Consider the following 22,260-nt stretch of genomic DNA (forward strand, 5'->3'; position numbering starts at 1 on the left):
CATGTCACATAAGACAAACAGAATACTTACGGTATGTTGACAGAGAGAGTAGTTTTTCGTTCTTGTATTCCGTATTTACTTCTATAACAATTGTTTTAAATGCGATTTCGTTTTCGCACTATGCACTTTGAGGTAGCTAATTATCAAACAAGTATTTTTTCCCAGTTTGACAAAAAAAAAATCTAAATACATGCAGAAGGTATCTAAAAAGTAAAAATTAATTAGTCTAAATAATGAAACAGTTTTCTATCGTAACTGAATGATCATTATTAGCTTCGGTACTAAATTGCTTTCCTGAGTCCGAGAATTCAAATTTGTATTTTGCGTGGGTGCATATCACAGATGTGCTGTGGTGCACATGTATGTGTATGCCTAGATATGTTCCGTACCCTGACGATTTGCGGTAGTGTCATTGTGTATTCAGCTAGCTAGCTCAGATCTAACCCCAATTCTTTCTGTTGAACACGTTGTATGCTGCATAAGCGGAAGTACATTCTGTATACCTGTCAGTGATACGGGAAACCATCTTTTTTTAAAGAGGCTACTACAGCTATTATCAATACTTCAAAATGAGTGCTTCAAATAATGGTGAACCTGAAATCAAAAAGGCGAAGATCGAAGTCGGGTAAATTTTCATAATCATGATCGATCACGATTGTTAGTCAGTAACTATGCTAACTTAATACTTCTAATGTTGTACTAGTGTGTTAGCTCTAGTATCGATTAGTGTAGCCTACCATGAGTACGAGTCATATACAGTCCTTACACAGTATAGCGGGAATCTCGGGAGATTTCGGTCACTATGGAAAACTTGAAATAATCAGCTATAACTCCTATCCTGATCTGTTAATAAGCAACACCTTTATGTACTAGTACATATTTGTGCTGCAGAACGTAAATGGAGTCAACCTTGTTGGGTGTCTCGGACAGATGGGAGTTGGACATCACAAAAAAATAAAAATTGACATGTGCTAGGCCTACAATTCAATTGGGCATAACCAACATATTTTATTAGTTTGCTAGCATTGTGAACATTAATAGGAAATAAAAGTAGGCCTAGCATATCAATACTAGTTACAGTATATGAAGGCCTAGCCGATAATTCGCTTCACAGGTTGTTAATGTTTTAGCAATTTGCATACATTTAGTATTGATATAATATATGCGACCGAAAAGTTCCCGATCAAGCTTCACATATCATTGAATTTCCTGCAACTGCCAAAAAGCCCAAAATACCTGCTGCAACTACATTTTGTTATTCATTCCATTACAAAAATATAGTTTGTTCAAGATGTTTCTTAAAAATGAAATATTTGTGACATACAGTATTTTGGTTCTATGTTTGTTTTTCGAACACTAAAAAACTATAACAGATGTCAGTAATGAAAAGAAGTCATGTTTAATATCTGTTTGTTTCACAGATGTAATGTAGAGATCATCCAAATTTAATATCAAGTAACTATTGATAATAAGGCTTGTCAAGAAATGACAAGATTTTCACCAAAACATAGTTCACTGTTTCGTGTTTGCTGTGCCTTTTCCAGGGACAAACTAAAACGAATGACCGAATGACAATTGACTTTGTACAGGGTTAATTATCATTTGCGAATGACAGCGAATGACAACGAATGACAACGAAGGACAGTGTTGAGTGGAGATAGAATGATTAACGGAGTGGAGTAAATGCGGTTATTGGTTTTCTGTGCAAAAATGATTTGAGGAAAATCGCATGTTACGTGGTTCCAGGGTTTTGGTGTAATTTACGGATAGAAATCACAGGGAAAAATTGTGTGTGAGAATACGCTTGAGTGCTGCGCTTTTTACCTCTGTAGATTTATATAGAAATATATCCGTTTCAAGATTATATTATTGTTAGTTTCTAACAATTAATATCGGAAAAATGACGTTAATTTTTTTTTTTTTAAATCAGACTTACAATTTCGCTTACTATAAGGTGCGTTTTTTTATCTTGTCCGTACTTTACTAGATCTAGATACCCACGAAATCTGAACTGTGATATCCGGTTGAAGCAAATGTCTGTGCTGTCATTACTGTCATTCGTTTTAGTCAACGCAATTTTTTAGTGTGTACAACATATTGTCATTCGTTATGTGTAACGCAATTGTCATTCGTTTTAGTAACACCCCTTTTCCATTCTTCCGAGTCTTGCTGTATAGGCCTAATATTTGTATAATTATGATCATTATCACCAAGGAATAAACCGATATGTGTAAATATTCATTACATTTAGGATAGGCTAAACCTTTTTGGTTTTCAAAATGTGGGAATGGGTATTTTATTTCTGGCTATTACAGAAACACGTTCTACTGTACCTGACTGTATCTCTTCAAAATTCAACACTGAAGCATTTCTGCTACAGTGTTGAAGATCGATACCATACTGTGCCTAAAACATATCAGCTACTACCAGAAGGCAAAAGTACTGTACCTTTTTTTACTGCACATTTAGTTCAGACCGTACCTTTGCTGTGAATATTCTTGTCATTTCTAACAGCAATTCTCCAAGTTGGGGGAAAAGAACTTATATACAGGAAGCTTATCATGCAACTTTCAATATACCGTAACATTATAAAAATCTCCACCAATGTCATAGAGTAAGAAAATAATGATTTATTGAATTAATTCTGCATCTCTAGCGTAGAAAACGGTTTTCTTTGTAAATGATGGGTACTGTGAATTAGACCTACAGTACTTTATATCACGTTTATTGTACAAATTTGTTCTGATTTGAATTACTGATCAATCAAAGTGTTTAATCAATTTGTAAATTTATGTTGTACAAGATTGATAATTTTAAAATTGTTTTCCTTATTTGTAAGTTTAGCTATTAAAACTGCTTTTCTGTTAAGTTTAAATCGAGTGCTAATACAGAAGTAAAAGTTAAAAATGGCTTTTTCTACAGTACAGTAGGCTCTAATGTGTTTGTCACTGTACTACCAGTACTGCTGCATATTTTCTTATCTTCTTAAAAAAAAAAATTCTGCTGCGCTCATGCAGGGCAAAGCTAACTTTTCTTTGTTAGTTTTCACAAGTGGTGTCTACAGTGCCTTGAGAGTCTATAACTTTAGCTCTGCCACACAACTCATCTATTGTACATATCATAGGAGGTGCAAAATGGAACAAGTTAGCAGGAAATTGGTGTGAAGGTCATGTTCCATTGTGTACCCTGCTAAATCTTGATTGACAATTTGATTATTTAGTTTAGTTTTAACCAGTGGAATATCATCTTGTAAGTGTTATCTTTATTGGTGAATTCAATTGATAAGTAGGTTTGAAATGACCAGTGAAATAGGTTAGGATGAGTTATACTGAAAATTGAAACTATGGGAAAAGCTGAAATATTTTTGTTTGTTTTGGTGCAAATGATTTTGTTATAGCATGCAGCACTTGTGTGGGTTATATGTTACAGTAATCATTTCCTTTGAGTTTGTTGTGAGCTATCGTACATGCATGGTTGTTTTTAGTTTTAGATATTTTTAGATTTAGTTTAAATAGATATTACTGTAACTTCTGTGTTTAATGCTTCTAAAGGTTGATGGCCCTTTGAGGATGTACTTTAAATATCAAACTTCACAATCATCATTGAAGTAAAAGTGATTCATGTAGTACTGAGTAAAATAAATTATAAACATCTGAATGCAGTTTGCTAATTTATAGTTTTTAGGTTAATATTTCAATTTTTGCATCTAAAATGAACAAACTTTGTGCAATTTCTAGTTTTCTAGATGACATTGTCTGCATGTTGAGGTTCAAACCACATCCTCATAGTGTAACATTTTTTTGTGGTGCGTACTTTGGGACATTTTGAATGTCTCAAATACCGTGTGCACTGTGCAATACTTTGTGAACGCCTTTGGCAACAGCAGACTGAATGATGTCAACATGGCAATTGAAGACTGGTGATTTATGAAAATATTTTGTTATATTTCTCTGAAATATTTTAATAAATTAATTCACGGGGGGAAATAATTTTTTCCACCACAACGTGCATTTTGATGAAATTCAAAATGAAAAGAACACTGACAGAGCTGAGAGCTCTAATAGCTGTAAACAGTGTTTGGGTTTTCAGTATCTGGATTACGCTCCGTAGAGATTTCTGGCAAATTTCACTAGGATGCTGAAAGTATGCTCCTCTTTCATTAAGTCAAAAATAAAGCTTCCTCCTTGACTGTATCCTTTTAAACAATTACTGAAATAGTCACAAAATAATTTTTAAATATGTTGTTGATCATTATATGTAGAACCGTGCATTCAGTGTAGGTTGTATGTTTATACCATTTTTTTTATTTTTGAAGAATGCCCATTTCTGAGAAGAGACCATTTTAACATCTGATGAGTCATCAATTATTAAAAGTTGCTCATGGACTGCAGTGGCTGGGAACTACTTAATCTAAACAAACAGTCACAGTTCATTTAAAATGCAGTTCCTCAGATGTAACATACTGTAGAAGTCAATGGGAAAATAAGTTAGATGTTATCACCACAAGTACCATTAAATTACAATGCAATGCAAAAAAATTCAGAAGCAAAGGGTGTTAATTGTTGAATATCATTCAGCTGTGCTCAGTTGTTTAATTGCCATTAAAAAGAAACATAGATTGGTTGAGTCATTAGAAATGGTAGGACAATATATTAAAAATTAGTATTCATCATTGTCATCAGTTTAGCATGCCAGAGATTTAGCATTCAAAAAAAGGCTTAAAAAGAAAAGAAAAAAGAAGCTTGAAAACTGGAATGGCTATAGACACATTACTGTACTAGCACTCAAATTTGACTTTTTTTCTTGGATTATAACATATCTAGACTAAAATGAAGTCATCCTGCAAGATGTTTGATCTAGGCAAGGTTCTTTCAAGAAATATTGTATTGTACAGTAATTGTGTAACAGGTTCACCACAATAGCTGTGACCAATTGTGGCAAATCTAGCATATTTGATGGCAACTTTGAATGTATGTTTTCGCACTGTACTTCAATCCCTGGTTCTTTGTCTTCAAATTCTTTCTCCAACCTGTCCAATGAAGACATTGCACTGGATATTGAAATCATTTCCCCAAGATGTATAAATGACAACAAAATAGAAATCTTGTCAATTTGACATATTTCTATATTGATCAGCTGTATACTGTAGTTGCTGAAGTCTAGAAATTACACTGTAGAAATTTGTGATGCAGAACAGAAGCAAAGCATGGTTGGTGTGTTACTTACAATAGACCTTTCGAGTTTTGTGAAATCTGTTATGGCATGTACAAGCTTCTGTAAACAGCTGTGTTTGCTCATCTGTGCAGGTTAAAATTGTCCTATAACATGCTAGCCCATGCACCTTGTCATTCTTTCTGATCTGGTATCTTGAATAGCACACATGCTGCCCACTGTAGGTGATCTGGGTAGTTTATTTGCATTAGTGTGGTAATATTGGGAATTGTCTTTGGAAGGATTTATTGGAAAGCTTTTTGAAAAATTGTTGGTCAGCATGTCTGTTGGGTAAGTGTATATTTGTAATTCTTTGTTCAAGGTAATCTTTCAATTGTGCACTAATTAATCTTTTAATTGTGCACTACTGGCAGTAGTTTGAGAATGGACAGGTTGCATGTATGTTAGTAAGATGGTTAAATGAATCCAAGTACTGTATTTTGTGGGTATGATTTAGACTTCGCCTTTCATGAGGGAACATGTATGTGTACTTTATTGTAGTTTCTTATATATATGTTCCTTTTGTACAGTAAAGGGGAGAATGTCATACACTCCTGTGGTAATGTGGGGTCTAGGTAGTACTGTATTATAGACCACTGGCGTCTGAAAGGAATAGAAGCCTTAGTTTTCCTCCCCAGCATGAGTTATTGGGGAGGAGGAGAGGGAGGGTGCAGCTAGCCATAGGGGGAGTGCATGGCTGATGAGTGATGGCCTTTGAATGTAAACACTTTGAGGCTCGCTGTGCTTTTAAGATTCGTCCAAAATGAGGCAGGATTACTGTAGCTTAGCCATTGGTGAACTACTGTACCACATTTCAACTTTTACCCTTTTAAACAATCAAAGGGAATGAGAGGAGTTCGAGTGGGTTCCAATCAAGGATTGTTTTTTTTTTTTAAATTTTAACAAAAGATAGGTATTTGTCTACTGTACCTTCAATAACTTGCTGTTTAATTTGGCAATCATATTTAAGTTTTAGTGAAGGATAAGGTTAGGATTTTGTTTGCCAGTAAAGTAGTTAATTCTCTAAACACTTTATTTGTAGCTACAGTACATTAAGTACCGTAAATATAAAACTGTTTGTCTCTGCCTCTAAACCGAGTGCCTGCTCTATGGTCGGTTACCGTACAGTAGTCTAGCTCAATGCTAAATGTCACATATATGAGTGTGCACTTTACTTGATCACTTTTAGATTTAGATTTTCATGGTTTTAATGCAAAATTCTGTCCAAATGAGAAATTATGACATCACTGTGCACATCTGATAATTACTAAACAGATATGGCAGTGTCTGCGAAACTAAAGTCAAATGGAATTTTTTTGGTTCGCCTTGTTCGTTGAACCGAAAATAATAACTTCCAGCAGATTGTAATAGTTCTAGTTCAGTAACAATCATACTTTAGTTGTTACTTTGTAGGTTGAACTAAAAATGCTGGAATTACCAACCAATTTACAATTTACTCCCTTTTTTTGGAACACAATTTGGTTTGCTTTGATAAATTTGACTGGTTTTAATTAAATTCAGTACAGTTTTTCTGTCATACAAGTGACCTGAAAATAAAGTTTCTTGGAAAGTTTTGGAAAGCAAGCACTTTCTTAGCTGCAGTTTGAAAGAAAAAAAGAAGGAAAAAAATTGACCTGTTTTGTATTCTGCCTTCTATAGAACTTTTCATATATATATAGAACAGTATATGCATACTGTGACATACAGATCCAGAAATATGATACAGAACCAGTATTACAGAATAATCATTTAGGTAATAAATCATCTAGTATTTCATGTGTTTTTTCTCCCCTTCAGAAACAATATTGCATTTCACAATAACCAGGATTTTGAAACATCTAAATTTAAACAACAAAAATAAACCATAAAGAAATAAAGAAGAACAAAAGGGGGGGGGGGGGGGAATAGCTCTGTGCAATATCCACAATTGAAACAATTCCCTGCTAAATTGTGTTACATTGCACATAATTTTTGTAGACTGCATGGCCTTGATCTTGTTGCTGAAGCTTTGTTGAATATTTCTCAGGGAATGGTAAAATCTCATGGTACAGTATGTCTATTGCCTTTTGTGTGAGATTATGTCACATTTAGAATGCAGTAATAACTAAATCTAGTATTTCATGGATTTTTTACCCTGCAGAAACCATATGACATTCACTATCAACAGGATTTTGAAACATCTAAATTAAAAAAAAACACATGTAAATAAATAGATAAAGAAGAATAAAAGGGGGGAATAGAGCTCTGTGCAATATCCACAATTGAAACAATTCCCTGCTAAATTGTGTTACATTGAACATAATGTTTGTGGGCTGCATGGCCTTGCTGGAACTGCTCTGTATGTACAGTATATATGTACTCTTCTACAATTGGTTCATACTGTGTTTAGTCAGTGTGGTATACAGTAGGGCTTAATGTCTAATCAGTACAATGGGTGTCTAACCTGTACAAACTCCACAAGGTTATGACCTTGTTGCTGAAGCTTTGTTGAATATTTCTTAGGGAATGGTTAATCTCCTGGTACTGTATGTCAATTTGCCCTTTGTGTGAGATTATGGCACATTTAGAAGCAATGGTTTATACAGACTTGGATAGTATTTCTAATACTGTACTGGATACATAATTCTTTAGAGGGGGTGGGGGAGGGGGGTTGGAAGGGAGGTGTCATCTTTGTACTGTAGCTTGGCTCTATTTTGGTCACTATATGCATAATTTGCAAATAATGTTTTCTGTTGTTTAGACATTAAAGTTCAAGTACTACAATCATATCAAACAATGCTCATACACAAAGTACTGGGATCTATGTAAAATTGATTGGTTGTGAACACACGATGTCAGGGAACGTAGCTTCGTTTATAATACCTTTAACATATAATGTGACAGTTTGTGGCACTATTTGTCACAGCGGTCACTGGTCAATTGTCAAGTCCCAAGGAAAGCGCTGTTCTTCTGAGCAATTTAAAGTCTTATAGTATATTAACAAAGCAACGACCTGTCCTACAGAACAGTATCGTAACTCTCATAGAAAGCGTGCACAGTTGGCCTACTGTAATTTGCATCTTGAAATCTGGTCAGCTTGTCATTTCTTATAATTATTGATTACCAGAGCCGTGATTGCATCATTTAGAAATATAATGACCAAGAAAAAAATATCAAGGATATATATTGTATGGCAATCGTACACATGGCAGATGTAACATGGTGCAATATGTACTGTAAATTTATGGAACCTTCATATCTATTACTATTAAAATGAAATCATTTATCTACTCTGGAATGCAGCCTGGAGGTTTGTGTGACCTCATAGCATGAATACAATACCAGTTACCAGATCGCCCATCAAGAGCAAAATGTTGAAAGTTAAAACTTTTAACAATTCATTGCAGCATTTCAGTCTGAATGTGCTCCAATTAAGAGAATGAAAAGTAAACAACTGTCCACTCAGGTATTCAAACTGGGTGTTGCCTAGTTGTTATGGAGGGTTGACAAAACTTAAGGAGGAACAAAACATTGCCGACATTTGTACAGAAAAAGTGGAAAAATCTTGAATATAATTTCACTTGTGTCAAAAATTGCAAAAGAAAACACCATTGTGCAGCTACTGTAAGCACCCATAATCGTATGCCTGTACCTGTATGACCCCTTCCTCAGGACACAACATTTGCCACTGGAGTGTTCTTGAGCTGATCACATGAATATATAGGGTCACGGTCACCAAGCAAAAAGTTTGCAAAACCTGGGCTCTAGACCATGCAAGTGATTTACAGCTGGATACTGTTAGGACAGAGTGTACCGTGCTCTTAAAGTAGAGCTTGTGAAATGTGAATCGGACTCTCTCCCCCCCCCCTCCCCACCCATGTGCACTTTACAGATGAGGTCAGCCAGGTCATATACAGAGAGTTTCCACTGAGGCAATCTCAAAATATTTCTGCAGAATGACATGCAATAAATTTTCAAATTGCTACACAGCCATAAGTGAATGCAATGAATACAATACCTGTATTTTTCAGTTTTTAAATAGGAAACTTGCAATTTTGTAAATTATACTTGGTTATTTCATGAATACACAGGACATAGTGTACAGTACCCTGTCCTTGTAGAGAGTTCAATCTCTCCCACTTCATTTGAACAGTGTAAGAATCATATTTTTTTCCCCTTTTATTTTCTCATTCCAGTGAAAGTGCCATTGTTGCCATAGGCAACCCGCTGCTGGATATCTCTGCTACGGCGACGTTGGATTTTCTGAAAAAGTAAGTAAAAGTAGACTCATAGGCTTTCAAGGGTTTTACATCAAATTTGTCCTGACAATGAAAAGGTAAGTCTAGATTCTAGCTAACATGATGAACAAGGTTTCTATTACTGTAGCATACTGGGCCATAGACCTGCATTTGGTTACAGTGATAAAAAATATATATAAAAAAATATTAAAAAAAAAAAAATCATGAAAGGAAAGAAAAATAAGGTAGAAATCAAAGAAGATAAGTAAATCAAATAGAAAGAGAACCCACTGTAGAATTTTGCAAAGGGAAAGGGACGATATCTTAAAAGAATAATTAAAGCAGTCTAGATTCTTTGTTCATGAAAAATAAGTAGGCCTACAGTACTATCTATGCTACTGTACCAGTCTTGCCAATATATTTGCCAATTCTATCAGTCATAATGCTACCTGGAAAAGACTAAGAAGTGGATTATATATAAAATGCATTATTTTGTTTCCTCCTTGTGCATTGACCATTATCAAACTTACAGTAAGTTATATATGCTCTAAATTCACTTCAGCTAAATGCTTGTGCGGGTGGGGACTTTGCATCCTCAAGGACTTTTTGAACCTTTGAATATTGAGCTACTGTATTGTAGTACCATCCCGTATAATATCAAGGTTAAGCTCTAGAAAAGTACAACCAACCCATGGATAGTTTCTGTGTTATTGAGTCAATTGATGGTAAATAACTGGTTATGATATTACAGTACAGTAGCTACTGTATTGGAGGTTTTGTTCCATTGACTGTAAATGCCATTAAAGCCTGAGTATAAAAAGCAGATAAAATAGGAAAGGAGGGTGGGGGGGGGGGGGGAAAGGTGTTTGATATATTCCCTGCAAGGCCCCTTGGTTCTTGTGAGAAATGTCTGTATTGTCTGACATCTATTGTTTACCTTCCACCAAGGGCAAGGTTGTGTGTGAGGATATGTCCAGATTTTGTTTCTTTTGTGAGTGAGTGAGGTTAACTTTAAAAAACTCCCCCCTTTTCAGGTTTATAGGAATGTAGACTTATTTTATTTCGTGTTTGTTGGTGTGTGCTGTATGGCCCTGCATTATACAACATATGGGCATGTCTGATCGCAGGAGATAACCACAGCTCAAATGGCAAATTAGTTAAGAGACCTCAACAGTACAGGTAGCTGCTGTATGTACTGTACTGTACCTTCAATAGTATTGGTTAAGTTTTAAAATCCGAGCCTATGACTGTTAAATATGATAGCAACCGCTTAAGGTTGCTGCCCCTGTGGTTGCGGTTTTCACTGTAGGTCTACTGAAAAGTTAGGCTTTACGAAGTTACCAGCTGAGTGAGTGCTGACCTTATCAATGCTCAGTGCATTTTAATGTTGCAGTCATCCAGTCTTAGGTGGGTCAGATCTGTCAATGGGCATTTTAATCCACGTTAGGGTCCAGTAAAGGGAACTCAACTTTACCAGTGACCGGTACTATTTTTTGAGTCCAGTATTTGTTACGCACTCTCTCAAATCATAGCATGATTCTAGCAGGCTGAAATTTTTGGCCAACACTTGATGACCTTGATTGTTTAAACATGGGAGAGTGACATGCTATATAATTACAAGCTCTTACCTACGATCTATAAAGTGTGAGGATTAAATGAAGAATTAAAGTAGTACTGCAATCAAGAGCCCTTGGTTGCACTTCACTATGACCGATTATTAAACCCTCTCCAATGGTCTTTGTTTCTCCGTCAGATATGATCTGGAGGATAATATCTCAATTTTGGCGGAAGAAAAACATGTCCCGATGTTTAAAGACATGGTAGATAATCTGAAGGTGGATTACATTCCAGGGGGAGCCACTCAGAATACAATCAGGATGGCTCAGGTAAGGTAGACAAACAGTTTTACAGTATGTAGAACTGTGATAGTGTAATATGGTGATCAATGTAGGGCACAGGTGAGGGGCAGCAGAGTGTGGTGCGCAGGGCAGCATGCCCAGGCCGCCGCGGCCCTCTGGAAAAATTCTCAGATCTTTGGCCGTGTATAAATGGTAATGGCAGTGTATGTCCATCGCATACCATTTTCAAGATGACATCATTTTGAAGTTGACATGTTTTCGTACCCATTGTAAACTCGAAGCAAACAGTTGTGATGTCATTGAAACACCGAAGCACAATGACAAATTTCTTTGATGTCTTCCTTTAAATTTTACAACCAATTTCCTAATTGAAAATTTAGGAAAATTCTCAATATGAACAAGGTAATGTGGTTTGTATATCGTCAACTTTATATCCCATCAGGTAAAGCTGGAACCCCTATCCAATCCAAGGTCAGAAGAATAAAGTGAAAACTTTAAAAAAAAGTAACATCATTTTGCACCGCAAGTGTACAACTGATACATCGCACCTGTTTTCTTCAAGTTCACTTTGGATCCGATCTCTGACAGCTTCGTTTGATCAGTATCTCAATTTAAAATGCTACTTTATGTAGGAAATTTCTTGCAAAATTTCACTTCTGATGTATAGAATTTGGTCCTCTTTTCATATAAGTCAAAAGTAAACTCTCCTCTGGACTATCCTTTTCAAGTGCCGTTGGGTGCCATATTTCTCCTTGGCCTGTCAGAACTAATTCTTGCCAAGCCCCTGCTGTATGGTACAGTAGATGCTAGCCAAATCTGGAGTCTGACAGATTTCTGATAGTGGTACAATTGTCTTTAACTCACCACCACCACTGGTCGCTTCCAGTTTAAGAAATTTATGGTAAGCAGAGATGGAATAGTACTAGGGTGGGATGGTGGCAGCATAGTAGTGAGGCTGTATCCGAACCTACTGTAGGCTTTGACTAGATGTCAAATAATCTTTCATACACACAAGAACAATGTTCTTGTACATACTCTTTGCAATAGGTATTTCTCATAGAGATAAATTTATGTACAGTACTATTATCTGCATTTACTGCATTCCTTACCGTCACCTCTCCCCCGGGCTCTCCTCTTCCACTCCCTCTGATCGACAGGATCTTCTAAAGGTCACTTCTCTTTTAACAACCCTGTTTTTCAGTGGATACTGGGAGAACCCAAGCGGTGTGCATTCTTCGGATCCATCGGAAATGATAAATACGGCACCATTCTGAAGAATAAAATGCTGGAGTTTGGAGCCCACGTCAACTACCTCGTCAACGAGGATATTCCGACCGGTACCTGCGCCTGCGTTCTGACCGGTAACAACAGGTACAGTAGGCCAACTCGGTCGAGAGATTTTGTTAACTATATCCAGGGTACTTTTTAAGAAAAAATCCACCCAAGATGATAGCCTAGGCACGAAATGTTGTCTAGGCAAGAAATGTTGTCATTTAAACCTAACGGTACAATCCACTCTCAACTCCAGTCCCCCGAAACACTGATAATTTAACCGTATGATCACGGGGATGTAATACGTCAAGTGAGTTACACCAGTCTCTCGGAAACAAGAGATACTACACAGGATCATGTTAAGTTATCTCAGTGATTGGATGATGAGATCATACTCCAAATTCTCACACATTTTGACAACATAGATCTCTTAATGCATATGGTACTGTACTGTTCTCTATGCATACGGTAGGTCTTCGACATGTGCAGCCACAACAAATGCCTTGGCATGATATTCTCCTTGGTAGAAATGCACTTAGCATCTTAAACTGACAGTGAATATACTAAAAATAATGAATAGTCATAACCAACTTTAGTTCACAGAATTGTTGGAAGTTGGGGGGGGGGGCAAGATCCTTATGCACTCTTTTGAATTCTAAATACAGTAATGTAGTATGTGATTTCTCCGAACAAACTTGTTTTAATTTTTTGTCCTTGGTTGGGTGGAATTGAGTTAAATATTATATGAATAGTCATGTGGCCATTGTTCCCAGTGTCTAGATACTTCACATAGGAAAACTGTTTTTGCTGGATATTGAAACATTTTAGTTTTAAAATTCTATACTGTAAAATCCTTACCAGTGAATGACATGGTTGATGACCACAATGGATTACTAAAATCCCTTTTCTGGCTCTCACTTAATTCTTGGACAAAATTTAACTCACTTGCTCTACATTACTAGTCAGTTATATTGATTGTTGAGCAACTTGCATGGCAACGAATTATAATAATAATAAGCAGCATTTATTTTTTGGTCGCTTAAGAGAACACAAATGTGGGAGAAACCCGCAAGGGTTTATGGATTACAACTTACATGTCGGGTAGCTTACAATTCAACATTTTAACTCAAATTTGGAATCTTTTCAATTTAGAAAGTCATTTCAGATGGGAAAACCGTAGATTGCTCTTGGATAAAAAACCCACCTTACTATGACGCGGCCGGGAATCGAACACGAACCTCCCGATTGCTAAGCCTCATTGCTTCAAATGCCACCGCCTTTATCCACTCAGCCACAGCACCGGTTAGCTTATCACAAAGCTAACTGGCTTTCTGGTAATAGTAATGCCAGAGTGGAATATGGCACATTGCTGTAGTTGAATGACACAAGAATGATACTAGGAGATTGTATTCTTTACTATTTATTCTCTCTCTTCCTTGTTTTTTAATCTCACAGATCCTTGGTGGCTAACCTAGCTGCAGCTAACCACTATAAGAAAGATCACCTACTGCAACCAGAGAACTGGGCACACGTAGAATTAGCTAAACTAATCTATGTAGCAGTAAGTAGAAATTAGCTTTTTAATCATGTGGTTGCTATGGAGAACAGCAAACACACCTACCTTAATCCTGTTTATTATTCTATTTATCCCGGTTTGTCTTTAGGTTCCCTGAAACAATCAAATCACCCATGGTCGTCTCCTTATCATTATTCTTGCCTCTTGAAAGAGTCATTCTGGGAGTTACAGCTTCGTGTCAGGCCTAGAATTTTGTAATTTTAGCTGCTTGCTGAAGAATGCATGTGCTATAAAGAAATAAAATTAAAAAACCCATTGACTAGAAATAATTACTTGCTGGCATTTTCCTGAATAACAACCCGCATCGGTAACTGTTTTTGCTTACGAGAGCAGCCCAATGATATTTGCTGATTAAAGCAGTAATAGTTAGTCATAACGATCGATTTCAGACTTGTCACATGTTTAGGTTCTTAGTGTCTACTAGCAAAGAGTGAAATCCACTGGCATGTAGCCAGCAAATAGCCTGAAATCCTACGCCTGCATTTTTGGATCATGTTTGCCTTGAGGTAGACCGTACTCGTCGATTAATGTACAGAGAATTAAGGTTCCTGAAAACAGGATCAGTCACCAAAAGTTCTAATTTAGAGGAATGATGAAACTAGACAAAAACTGTGCATTTTTGCAAATTATGAAAATAAAACATCTTCATATGCTTTGTGTGACAACCACAGCAAAAAAATATATATATTGATATTGGAAGAAAAAGTTGATAATTTTTCATCACAAACATCATTAAGTTAGACAAAGGTTAGTTTTTCAATAAATATGTGAATATTAGATAGCTTGGTAAAGTGTGAGACAAACCTACATGCTAATGCAACTATAGCCTTCATGTAATGATCGTCTCCTGTAATGAAATTTCTAAAAATATCTAAACAATGTTGTGCGAGCATGTTTTGCTGGTGGGAATACTGCTACAGTTGCACTAGGTGGAGAAGCAGGCTCTAGTGTTGATACTACTGTAGTGGAAGATCAACTTCACTTAGTTCTCAAAGGTTAGGTTTTCAATAAATATGTGACTATGAGATAGCTTGGTAAGGGTGAAAGGAACCTAAAGGAACCTAGCTAATGCATAATATATCCTTCATTTAATGTTCGTCTCTGTAATGACATTTCTAAACAAATCTGAACAATGTTGTGCGAGCATGTTTTGCTCGCGGACATACTGCTACAGTTGCACTAGTGTAGATACTACTGCAGTGCAAGATCAAATTTAGACCTTTACTTTTCCTCTACCAAGCAGTCACATGTATGCAACAAGGAGAACCTGGAAAACTCTTACTTTATCTTCTGAATTTTCAAAAGGAAGTACCTTCGACAGATTGTCATCACTCAGTTTATTTGCATTGAACAACAGCAGTAAAGAAGAAAACAATTTTATCTTACTGTGCCATTCTGGGGTAATAGCTTTGAGTGGTGGCTATAAAATGGGAGGTGAAATCCAAAAGTTTTAAAATTGTTGTAAGCTAGTTAGAAGGAGAGCATACTTACAAGAGACCCGTGAGTATCGTTTTTTGTGAATACCCAAAATAGGATATCAAATGGTGCAGCAGGAAATATATGACAATGAACTCAATAACCTGCTATTATTGGGACAAAATAGTTTGGTACCTAGTGGATGAAATTTGTAACATTCTTCAGTCTCATTGATGTGCCTGTAATCGTGAAATGTTTCATGTTGTTTCAGATCGATCTTACTTAGTTAACTGATGGAGTGTTCCCGCCCTTTTGTTTCTATCTTGCAGGGCTTCCATCTAACAGTGGCCACTGACGCCATGCTAGCTCTCGGGAAGCATGCAGCTGAAAAGAACAAGATCTTCTCCATCAATTTATCGGCTCCCTTCCTCTGCCAGTTCTTCAAAGAACAGCAAATGTCAGTCATGCCTTACGTAGATTACCTGTTCGGAAACGAAACCGTAAGTCTTTATCGTCGTATCATGCATGTTAGACTGAAGAATGCAATCATTTTAACAGGTCTTATTTACGCGACCATTCATCGTTTCCTTATGTAATTTTCCTGAAAATCAGTAAGTTAGTGAGTAGTTAAGCCCTTAACAAATGGTTTAGTATTAATGCAAGAATGCAACATACCTTAAAATTAACCATCTACCATTTATGCTGGGGTTAGCAGATGCCTATAAGCGTTAAAGAAAACAGGTTTTCTCCGTCAATATCGAGTTTGTTCTGTTTTTCGTACTGTAAATATACTGCTGTGTTCACGTCCATTTCAAATTAGAAAGCCAAACAAAAAGACAAAAGAGGGTGATAGAAATCCCACCTGTAATGTTATTCATATTATATGAATATTCAGTAGACAAAGCATACAGTTGTAAATGTTCTTAAAAAGAATAAGATTCAGGAGAACGATCTGTTATTATTTACTCCGTTCCTCGCTTACCTGTCTCCTCACAACCTCGCCACTCGTAGATATCTGGTAGGTAAGTTTTTGGAATATTATGCATATTATATGAATATTCAAATCGACAAAGCATTGAGTATGTAAGTGTACCTTATTGGCAGTGTCTGTGGTGACTTGGATCATTTATGCATGTTTGTCTAAGTGTATTACAGTTCAATGAACCGATATACTGTGACATGTTGTACATTTTTCACTTTCATTATGTTTGGTACTAGTCATCCCTTAAAAGTTATGAGAACAGATTTTATGAACTGCATGTAACTGTTTTGACACAGATACTGTAACATATCCCCCGCCTTCATTTGTATTACTCAGTATTTCTGTTATCACTGAGACTTAAGCTAAAGCAAGGAGCTTTTTGGAGGTTCAAAAGTTTCTCTCCTACCTCATTTGGTATTGGTGAAGAAATCCAAGAAATTATTTCACGCTTCTTTCACTGCCTCCCTTTCCCCTCATCACATACCGACTGTATCCAATACACACCTTACTGATTGCTTCAAACAATGGCCTCCTATCTATTGTTTCTCTTCTTACAGGAATTTGCTTGTTATGCCAAAGAGCAGAACATGGGGGTAAGTGTATTGTCTTTTTCAAAATATTTTTTGGGAATTTTAAAAAAATAAAGGGGGGGAAGGGGAATCATAAATGGTAGCAGCAAAGTGAGGAATACCATCACAAAAGCAGCTGAACTTAAGAATGCAGACTTGACAGAAGCTCCCTGTTTGAATCACTATTCAATTCTATTTGGCAGTACTGGGGTGGTCCCAGTGCAAATATATCAATATTAATATTAATGTTAGTATTAATTCCAATAAAAGAAAGTCAGTTGACATGATGTCAAAGGAATTGCCGTCTGAACTCTTTCATGACGAGGAGTGTCTAATACTGATCTTCTGACTTCAACATGGTATAACATATCAGTAACATACTTGAATAGCAATCAGGGACAGATAAAGAGGGGGTGGGGAGACCCAGAATGACCCCTCACAGGCAAAATTTCAAAGAATTTTTTATCTAGTTGTATGTCCTTAGGACAACCAGGTCTTTATTGTTGGGTCGTGCCGAAGCGAATTTGGTTGTCCCAAAAAATGTAGCAAACTGATAAAGGAACGACCAATACGTACAGTGGAGGAGAAATGTGTAGGTTTGGTGCGTAGAAAATTAGCTTTGGGCCAGTAAAACTCCACTTGGATGGATCATATGCCTACAGTAGTATATTTTGTTTTATTCCAGTAACTCGAAAGTCATGGAAGGTGATTTACCGTTTTACCTCTAGACTTTGGGATATATTGTGCAATCTGAATTTGAAGTTAACAACTAGTCATCTGCCAAACAACCTGTAAAGGCTGATGTTTCAGAAATTTGGACAAGCAGAGGAACATTTATAATTTGCCCCGAGCCTCATCAATGTTGTATTGACATGCGGTTGTATAGCAAGGAGGAAGGAAAAAGTCTTACCCAAGTAAGCAGATAAAAGAAGAACAAGTCTTAGTCAAAAAAAAAAAATTGGGGGTAACAGTTCTCTCTTTCTACTTTTTGCAGACAGAAGATTTGAAGGAAATTGCATTGAAAGCAGCAGCTTTTCCAAAGGAGAACTCGAAGAGAGAGAGAGTTGTTGTCATCACCCAAGGAGATTTACCAACAATTGTTGCCAAAGGTAGGTCCTCCTCAAGATTGGTGTTCCATTATCCTCCCTCTGATGTGGAAAGCCTAAGACCATCTACCTGTGAGAGAAAGGGAAAACCATTGTTTAGAAGACGATGATTAATCAGTCATATGTAGGAGCACAAAAATACATATGTTGGGGGGGGGGGGCATTGTGGTTAAGGCAGTGGACTTGTGATGTAAGGATTACAGGTTCGAGCCCTGGCCAGATCATTACGTTGGGGCCTTTGGGCAAGGCACTTTATCTTCGTTGCCTCTCTTCACCCAGGTGTATAAATGGGGACTTGCGAGGTAACTTGTAAATATAGTTTCGTACGCCGGTTTGTGGATGCAACCTATGGGAAGTCCCCTGGGGGACACTTGGTTGTGGTGCCCCAGGAGAGATTGATTGAATAGTGTGCACACTTTGGTGTGTAGGTGTGACGAGTTAGCAATGACCAGGGCTAAGTTGTACACACTATGGTACACTCTTTGGGGTGTGAATAGCGTTCTAAATGCTGGTTAAATAATAATGATATGTATATAGGCATTTTAGAATTGAATGTACAACCAGATTGGCAACACAATTTTAAAACCTGCTTTCCATTTTTGTCACCAGGTGGTAAAGTTACAGAGTATCCCATCCGTGCAGTTAAAAAAGAAGATATTGTAGATACCAATGGGGCTGGAGATTGCTATGTTGGAGGTAATGTCAAGTTCAAATAAAGCTGCTAGCTTTTCTTTTCTCCTTTTCTTTACCGGCTGTATAAAATAAGGACCTTTAATCTGCCACAAAATACTTACAAGCATACAGGGATTGTTGGCATTAATTGAACACCGTATCAGGGATATATGTCATTTGTGCTATGCTCAGTGTCGATTCTCCGATACTCGGAACAGATCTGTAGTTTACATGGCGCAATAAAATGTAGACATTTTATGCAAATCAGGAGCACTATGTTCACAGGGCTCATTTCCCACAGATCAGTGTACATACAGTCTTAGTACTAAAAGAAGGTTTGAGACATGTATGAACTTCTGTGTACAACAACTCTGGCCCACATGAAGGTGTTCTTCTTGTCCTATGTGGAGACTGATGAAATGAGAAGGAGGAGCTGGCAATGGAGGAGGGGAGGGGTGATCATAGTCATGTGAGAGGGGGTGGGGGTGATATAGTCATGGGAGAAGGGGTGGGGGACATCATGGTCTCATATGATGTTCCATTAAACCTTTCTAAGGGGGCTTGCATTTTGTTTGGTTTCTATACAGTTATTCACACCATTAAACTTGTTACTCTTTCCTGCAGGCTTCATCTCGCAACTGATCCAAGACAAGAGTATAGAAGAGTGTATTAAGGTCGCTAATTATTGTGCCAGTTACATCATCCAGACCTCCGGGATAACCATGGAGGGAAAACCTAACTTCGAATAGACTTGTCAAAACACTCGTTCCTGCAAGAGCCAAGCATTGTAGGACCAAAGATGCCCGAGCACAAAAATAACATTCCTGGGACAAATTACAGATGCAGATAACCATATAACTTAATGGCATAGTCATTAATAGTGTGTGCTCTTTACATCAACTGATTAATTTACCAGCAGGCTTTATCCCGAATGATACACCTCGTTAATATTTGTGAATGCTCGTAAGAGCTAAAAACACAACATATACTTCATTTAAGTTACAAAATTGTAAATATTGTTCCTTTCCTTTTACAAGAACAATATTTGCAATAAGTAGTAATGTGAAGAGAGGATTGGTATAGAGTTTATGCTTCTGAGTATGTGATACAATAGAGAAAGAAACAAAATAATAAATAAATTAAAATTCAACAAACAATAGTTTCATCATTTCCCACGTTTCCTCAAACTTAAAAAACACCAGAAAAGTACTACCAAAGAAAGACAACTGCTAATTGTTTCACTCAGTCTAAACAAACATCTTGCTTGTTTGTTAGCCATTCACATAATTTTCTTTGATCATTTACAGTAATCGTAAACAATCAAGAAAAGGTATTGTAATCACCTTTGATACCTATTAATATGTGTTAATTGTGAACAGTTGTCTTCAATGATACAGGCTTTTCATTCTTTAGATATCAAAATAGGGAACATTAATTGCAAAACTTCTATCTTTGTTACTTGTTTTATGGGTTTTTTTCACGTTGATAATTTGTATTGCTTTTTACTCAGCTGACACATAAAAGTTTGACAATTGTCCCGGATTGGCTGTGATTTTCACCGATATTTAGGCCCCGCCCATTGCCTTTGTCTCAGATTTAAATTTCAAGTCTCGCAAGAAAAGCATCTTATTAGTATTTAAGTATGTGCAAAAGGATGAAAAAAGAAGAAAAACCTTTCACTTTATGGTCATTATAGGGTTTTGAGTTCCAGTTCAAATGACAAAACCTGAACCAAATTTATTCCATTTTGAATATTCATGACCTTCAGAATCAGGGGCTTGTTAAGGATGCTGGTAATAGTTCTACTAAGTTTTCCCACAGAAGACCATTAAGTTCCACAGTGGACACAAGTACTACTATTACTGTATATTTATCGGCCTTTGGCTAAGATCATGTGTAGTACCTGTTCCCTTTCGAGGGGAATGGTGATGCACACCCGACGATGATCACACAGTCACAGTCCCGATGCAATGGGGTTAGGAGCGGATCAGTCGTTTGGTAGTTTGGTTTTCGTGCCCAGGTTCTTTCCTGGGCGACTTTTCCTTAAAAAAAAAAAAACTATTACTGTATATTTATCAGCTCACAGCCTCTGACAACTTGTGGCAATTTGTATTGTTAAGAAGAGTCTAACAGGATAGTGATAGCATAATTTTTTTTGAGAAACAAATAATCGCAGCCTCATGCAAATGAAGGATGCACTGGCTTTGTTTTCTGCTGTACCTGCTTTGTACAAATTTCTAGAAATTTGTCACTAATGTTTATGTTCATAATTTAGTGTTGGCTTTGTGAGATGGCAGCTTGTTTGAGTGATGTCAAAGAATGGGTGTGATATGGATGGACAAACTCAGGAAAGAAAATAATTACTGACATCTATAGACTAGATTTAATACTTTGGAAATCTTTGGATGGTTAATCAACCTATTGGTTGCTGTATGTTTCAACTTTTTCTTTGCTTTGTTTGTACACATAATCCATAATTCAATATTTGGATGAAACAGGTAACGTTATTCTGGAAAATTCTGGAAAAGTTTGCAGTGATATGTTTAAGAATGTTGAATATCATTACTGTCATACAGTTCAATGTCGAATGAAAGTTTGATAACCGATAAACGTCTTTACTCATTATGCTGCAGACGCCATGACAGTTTGGCGGTGACTTTAACACCCAATTGATAATATTGATTTGATACTATTTCAGGTGATTTTAAATCATGTATCTAATTTGAATAATTTTTAAAGGTTTAATGACTGGTTTACTCTCTCCCATAATAATTATATCTAGAAGTCTACTAATATGTTTTTGAAAGATTTTAGCCTTTATCATCCTTGGGAGACAATGAAGAGAGTTGAAATAAAATACAATACAGAACACCGTGGAAAGTTCTTTCATTTTTGAGAATCCTTTTTATTATAATTGTTATTATTTTTTATTTTTTAACTCAGCTGGGTTGAAGTGAAATGCAGATTTTGTTGACCTTCTTTCCTTATTTGGAGGGTGATTTGTCACTTTATTTGGAGGAGCCCTATGTGCGGGGGGGGGGGGGTTGGTGTTAATGACGATGTGTTTATTAGGGAGAAGCCGATCGAAGATTTTTCCATGCCCCATGAACATAGCATATAATTAAAATATGAAACAATGAGTACTATTTTTGCTAATGGATCAGAATTACTCGTTTTTGTAAAAATTGCTTTGAGCGACCAAATTGTGTGGGAGTGGAGAAAATTCTCCACTGGGGTAAAACCTGGGGCTTGGCAGACAAAGTTTCCAGACCAGTAGGCTAGTTGAAAACTTTTCAGATATTCCCAATATTCGAATTTTGTCATCAAGATGACAGGCAACCATCGTAATCCGTAGAAAAGAGGTGGGGCTTCAGTTAAAT

At 36.6% G+C, this 22,260-nt stretch overlaps 1 protein-coding gene and 1 long non-coding RNA gene across 3 annotated transcripts in view; one reads left to right on the forward strand and one right to left on the reverse strand.

Moving 5' to 3' along the window:
* Window positions 1-22,260, reverse strand: part of LOC139968899 (uncharacterized) — a 126,592-nt gene that overhangs the window by 49,985 nt on the left and 54,347 nt on the right. The gene's annotated exons all lie outside the window — the stretch shown is intronic.
* Window positions 436-21,749, forward strand: LOC139968865 (uncharacterized). 2 transcript variants are annotated; one of them, XM_071973447.1, is made up of 10 exons: window positions 436-625; window positions 9,387-9,461; window positions 11,182-11,314; window positions 12,489-12,658; window positions 14,015-14,120; window positions 15,881-16,051; window positions 17,091-17,126; window positions 18,097-18,211; window positions 18,818-18,904; window positions 19,505-21,749. In XM_071973447.1, the coding sequence occupies exons 1-10, from the start codon at window positions 570-572 to the stop codon at window positions 19,627-19,629; spliced, it is 1,074 nt and encodes a 357-aa protein (XP_071829548.1). In that variant the 5' UTR covers window positions 436-569; the 3' UTR covers window positions 19,630-21,749. The 2 variants fall into 2 exon arrangements, with proteins under 2 accessions (XP_071829548.1, XP_071829549.1); XM_071973448.1 differs by lacking the exon at window positions 436-625 and adding an exon at window positions 5,342-5,502.

This window comes from Apostichopus japonicus, chromosome 6, assembly GCF_037975245.1.
Source record: "Apostichopus japonicus isolate 1M-3 chromosome 6, ASM3797524v1, whole genome shotgun sequence".
In the NCBI taxonomy this organism is placed as follows: Eukaryota; Metazoa; Echinodermata; class Holothuroidea; order Aspidochirotida; family Stichopodidae; genus Apostichopus; species Apostichopus japonicus.

Coding starts and splice junctions, on each gene's coding strand:
- LOC139968865 (XM_071973447.1), top strand. CDS start 570: ATGAGTGCTTCAAATAATGGTGAACCTGAAATCAAAAAGGCGAAGATC. Junction 9,462..11,181: donor ACGTTGGATTTTCTGAAAAA/GTAAGTAAAAGT, acceptor TTTCTCCGTCAG/ATATGATCTGGAGGATAATA. Junction 17,127..18,096: donor CCAAAGAGCAGAACATGGGG/GTAAGTGTATTG, acceptor TACTTTTTGCAG/ACAGAAGATTTGAAGGAAAT.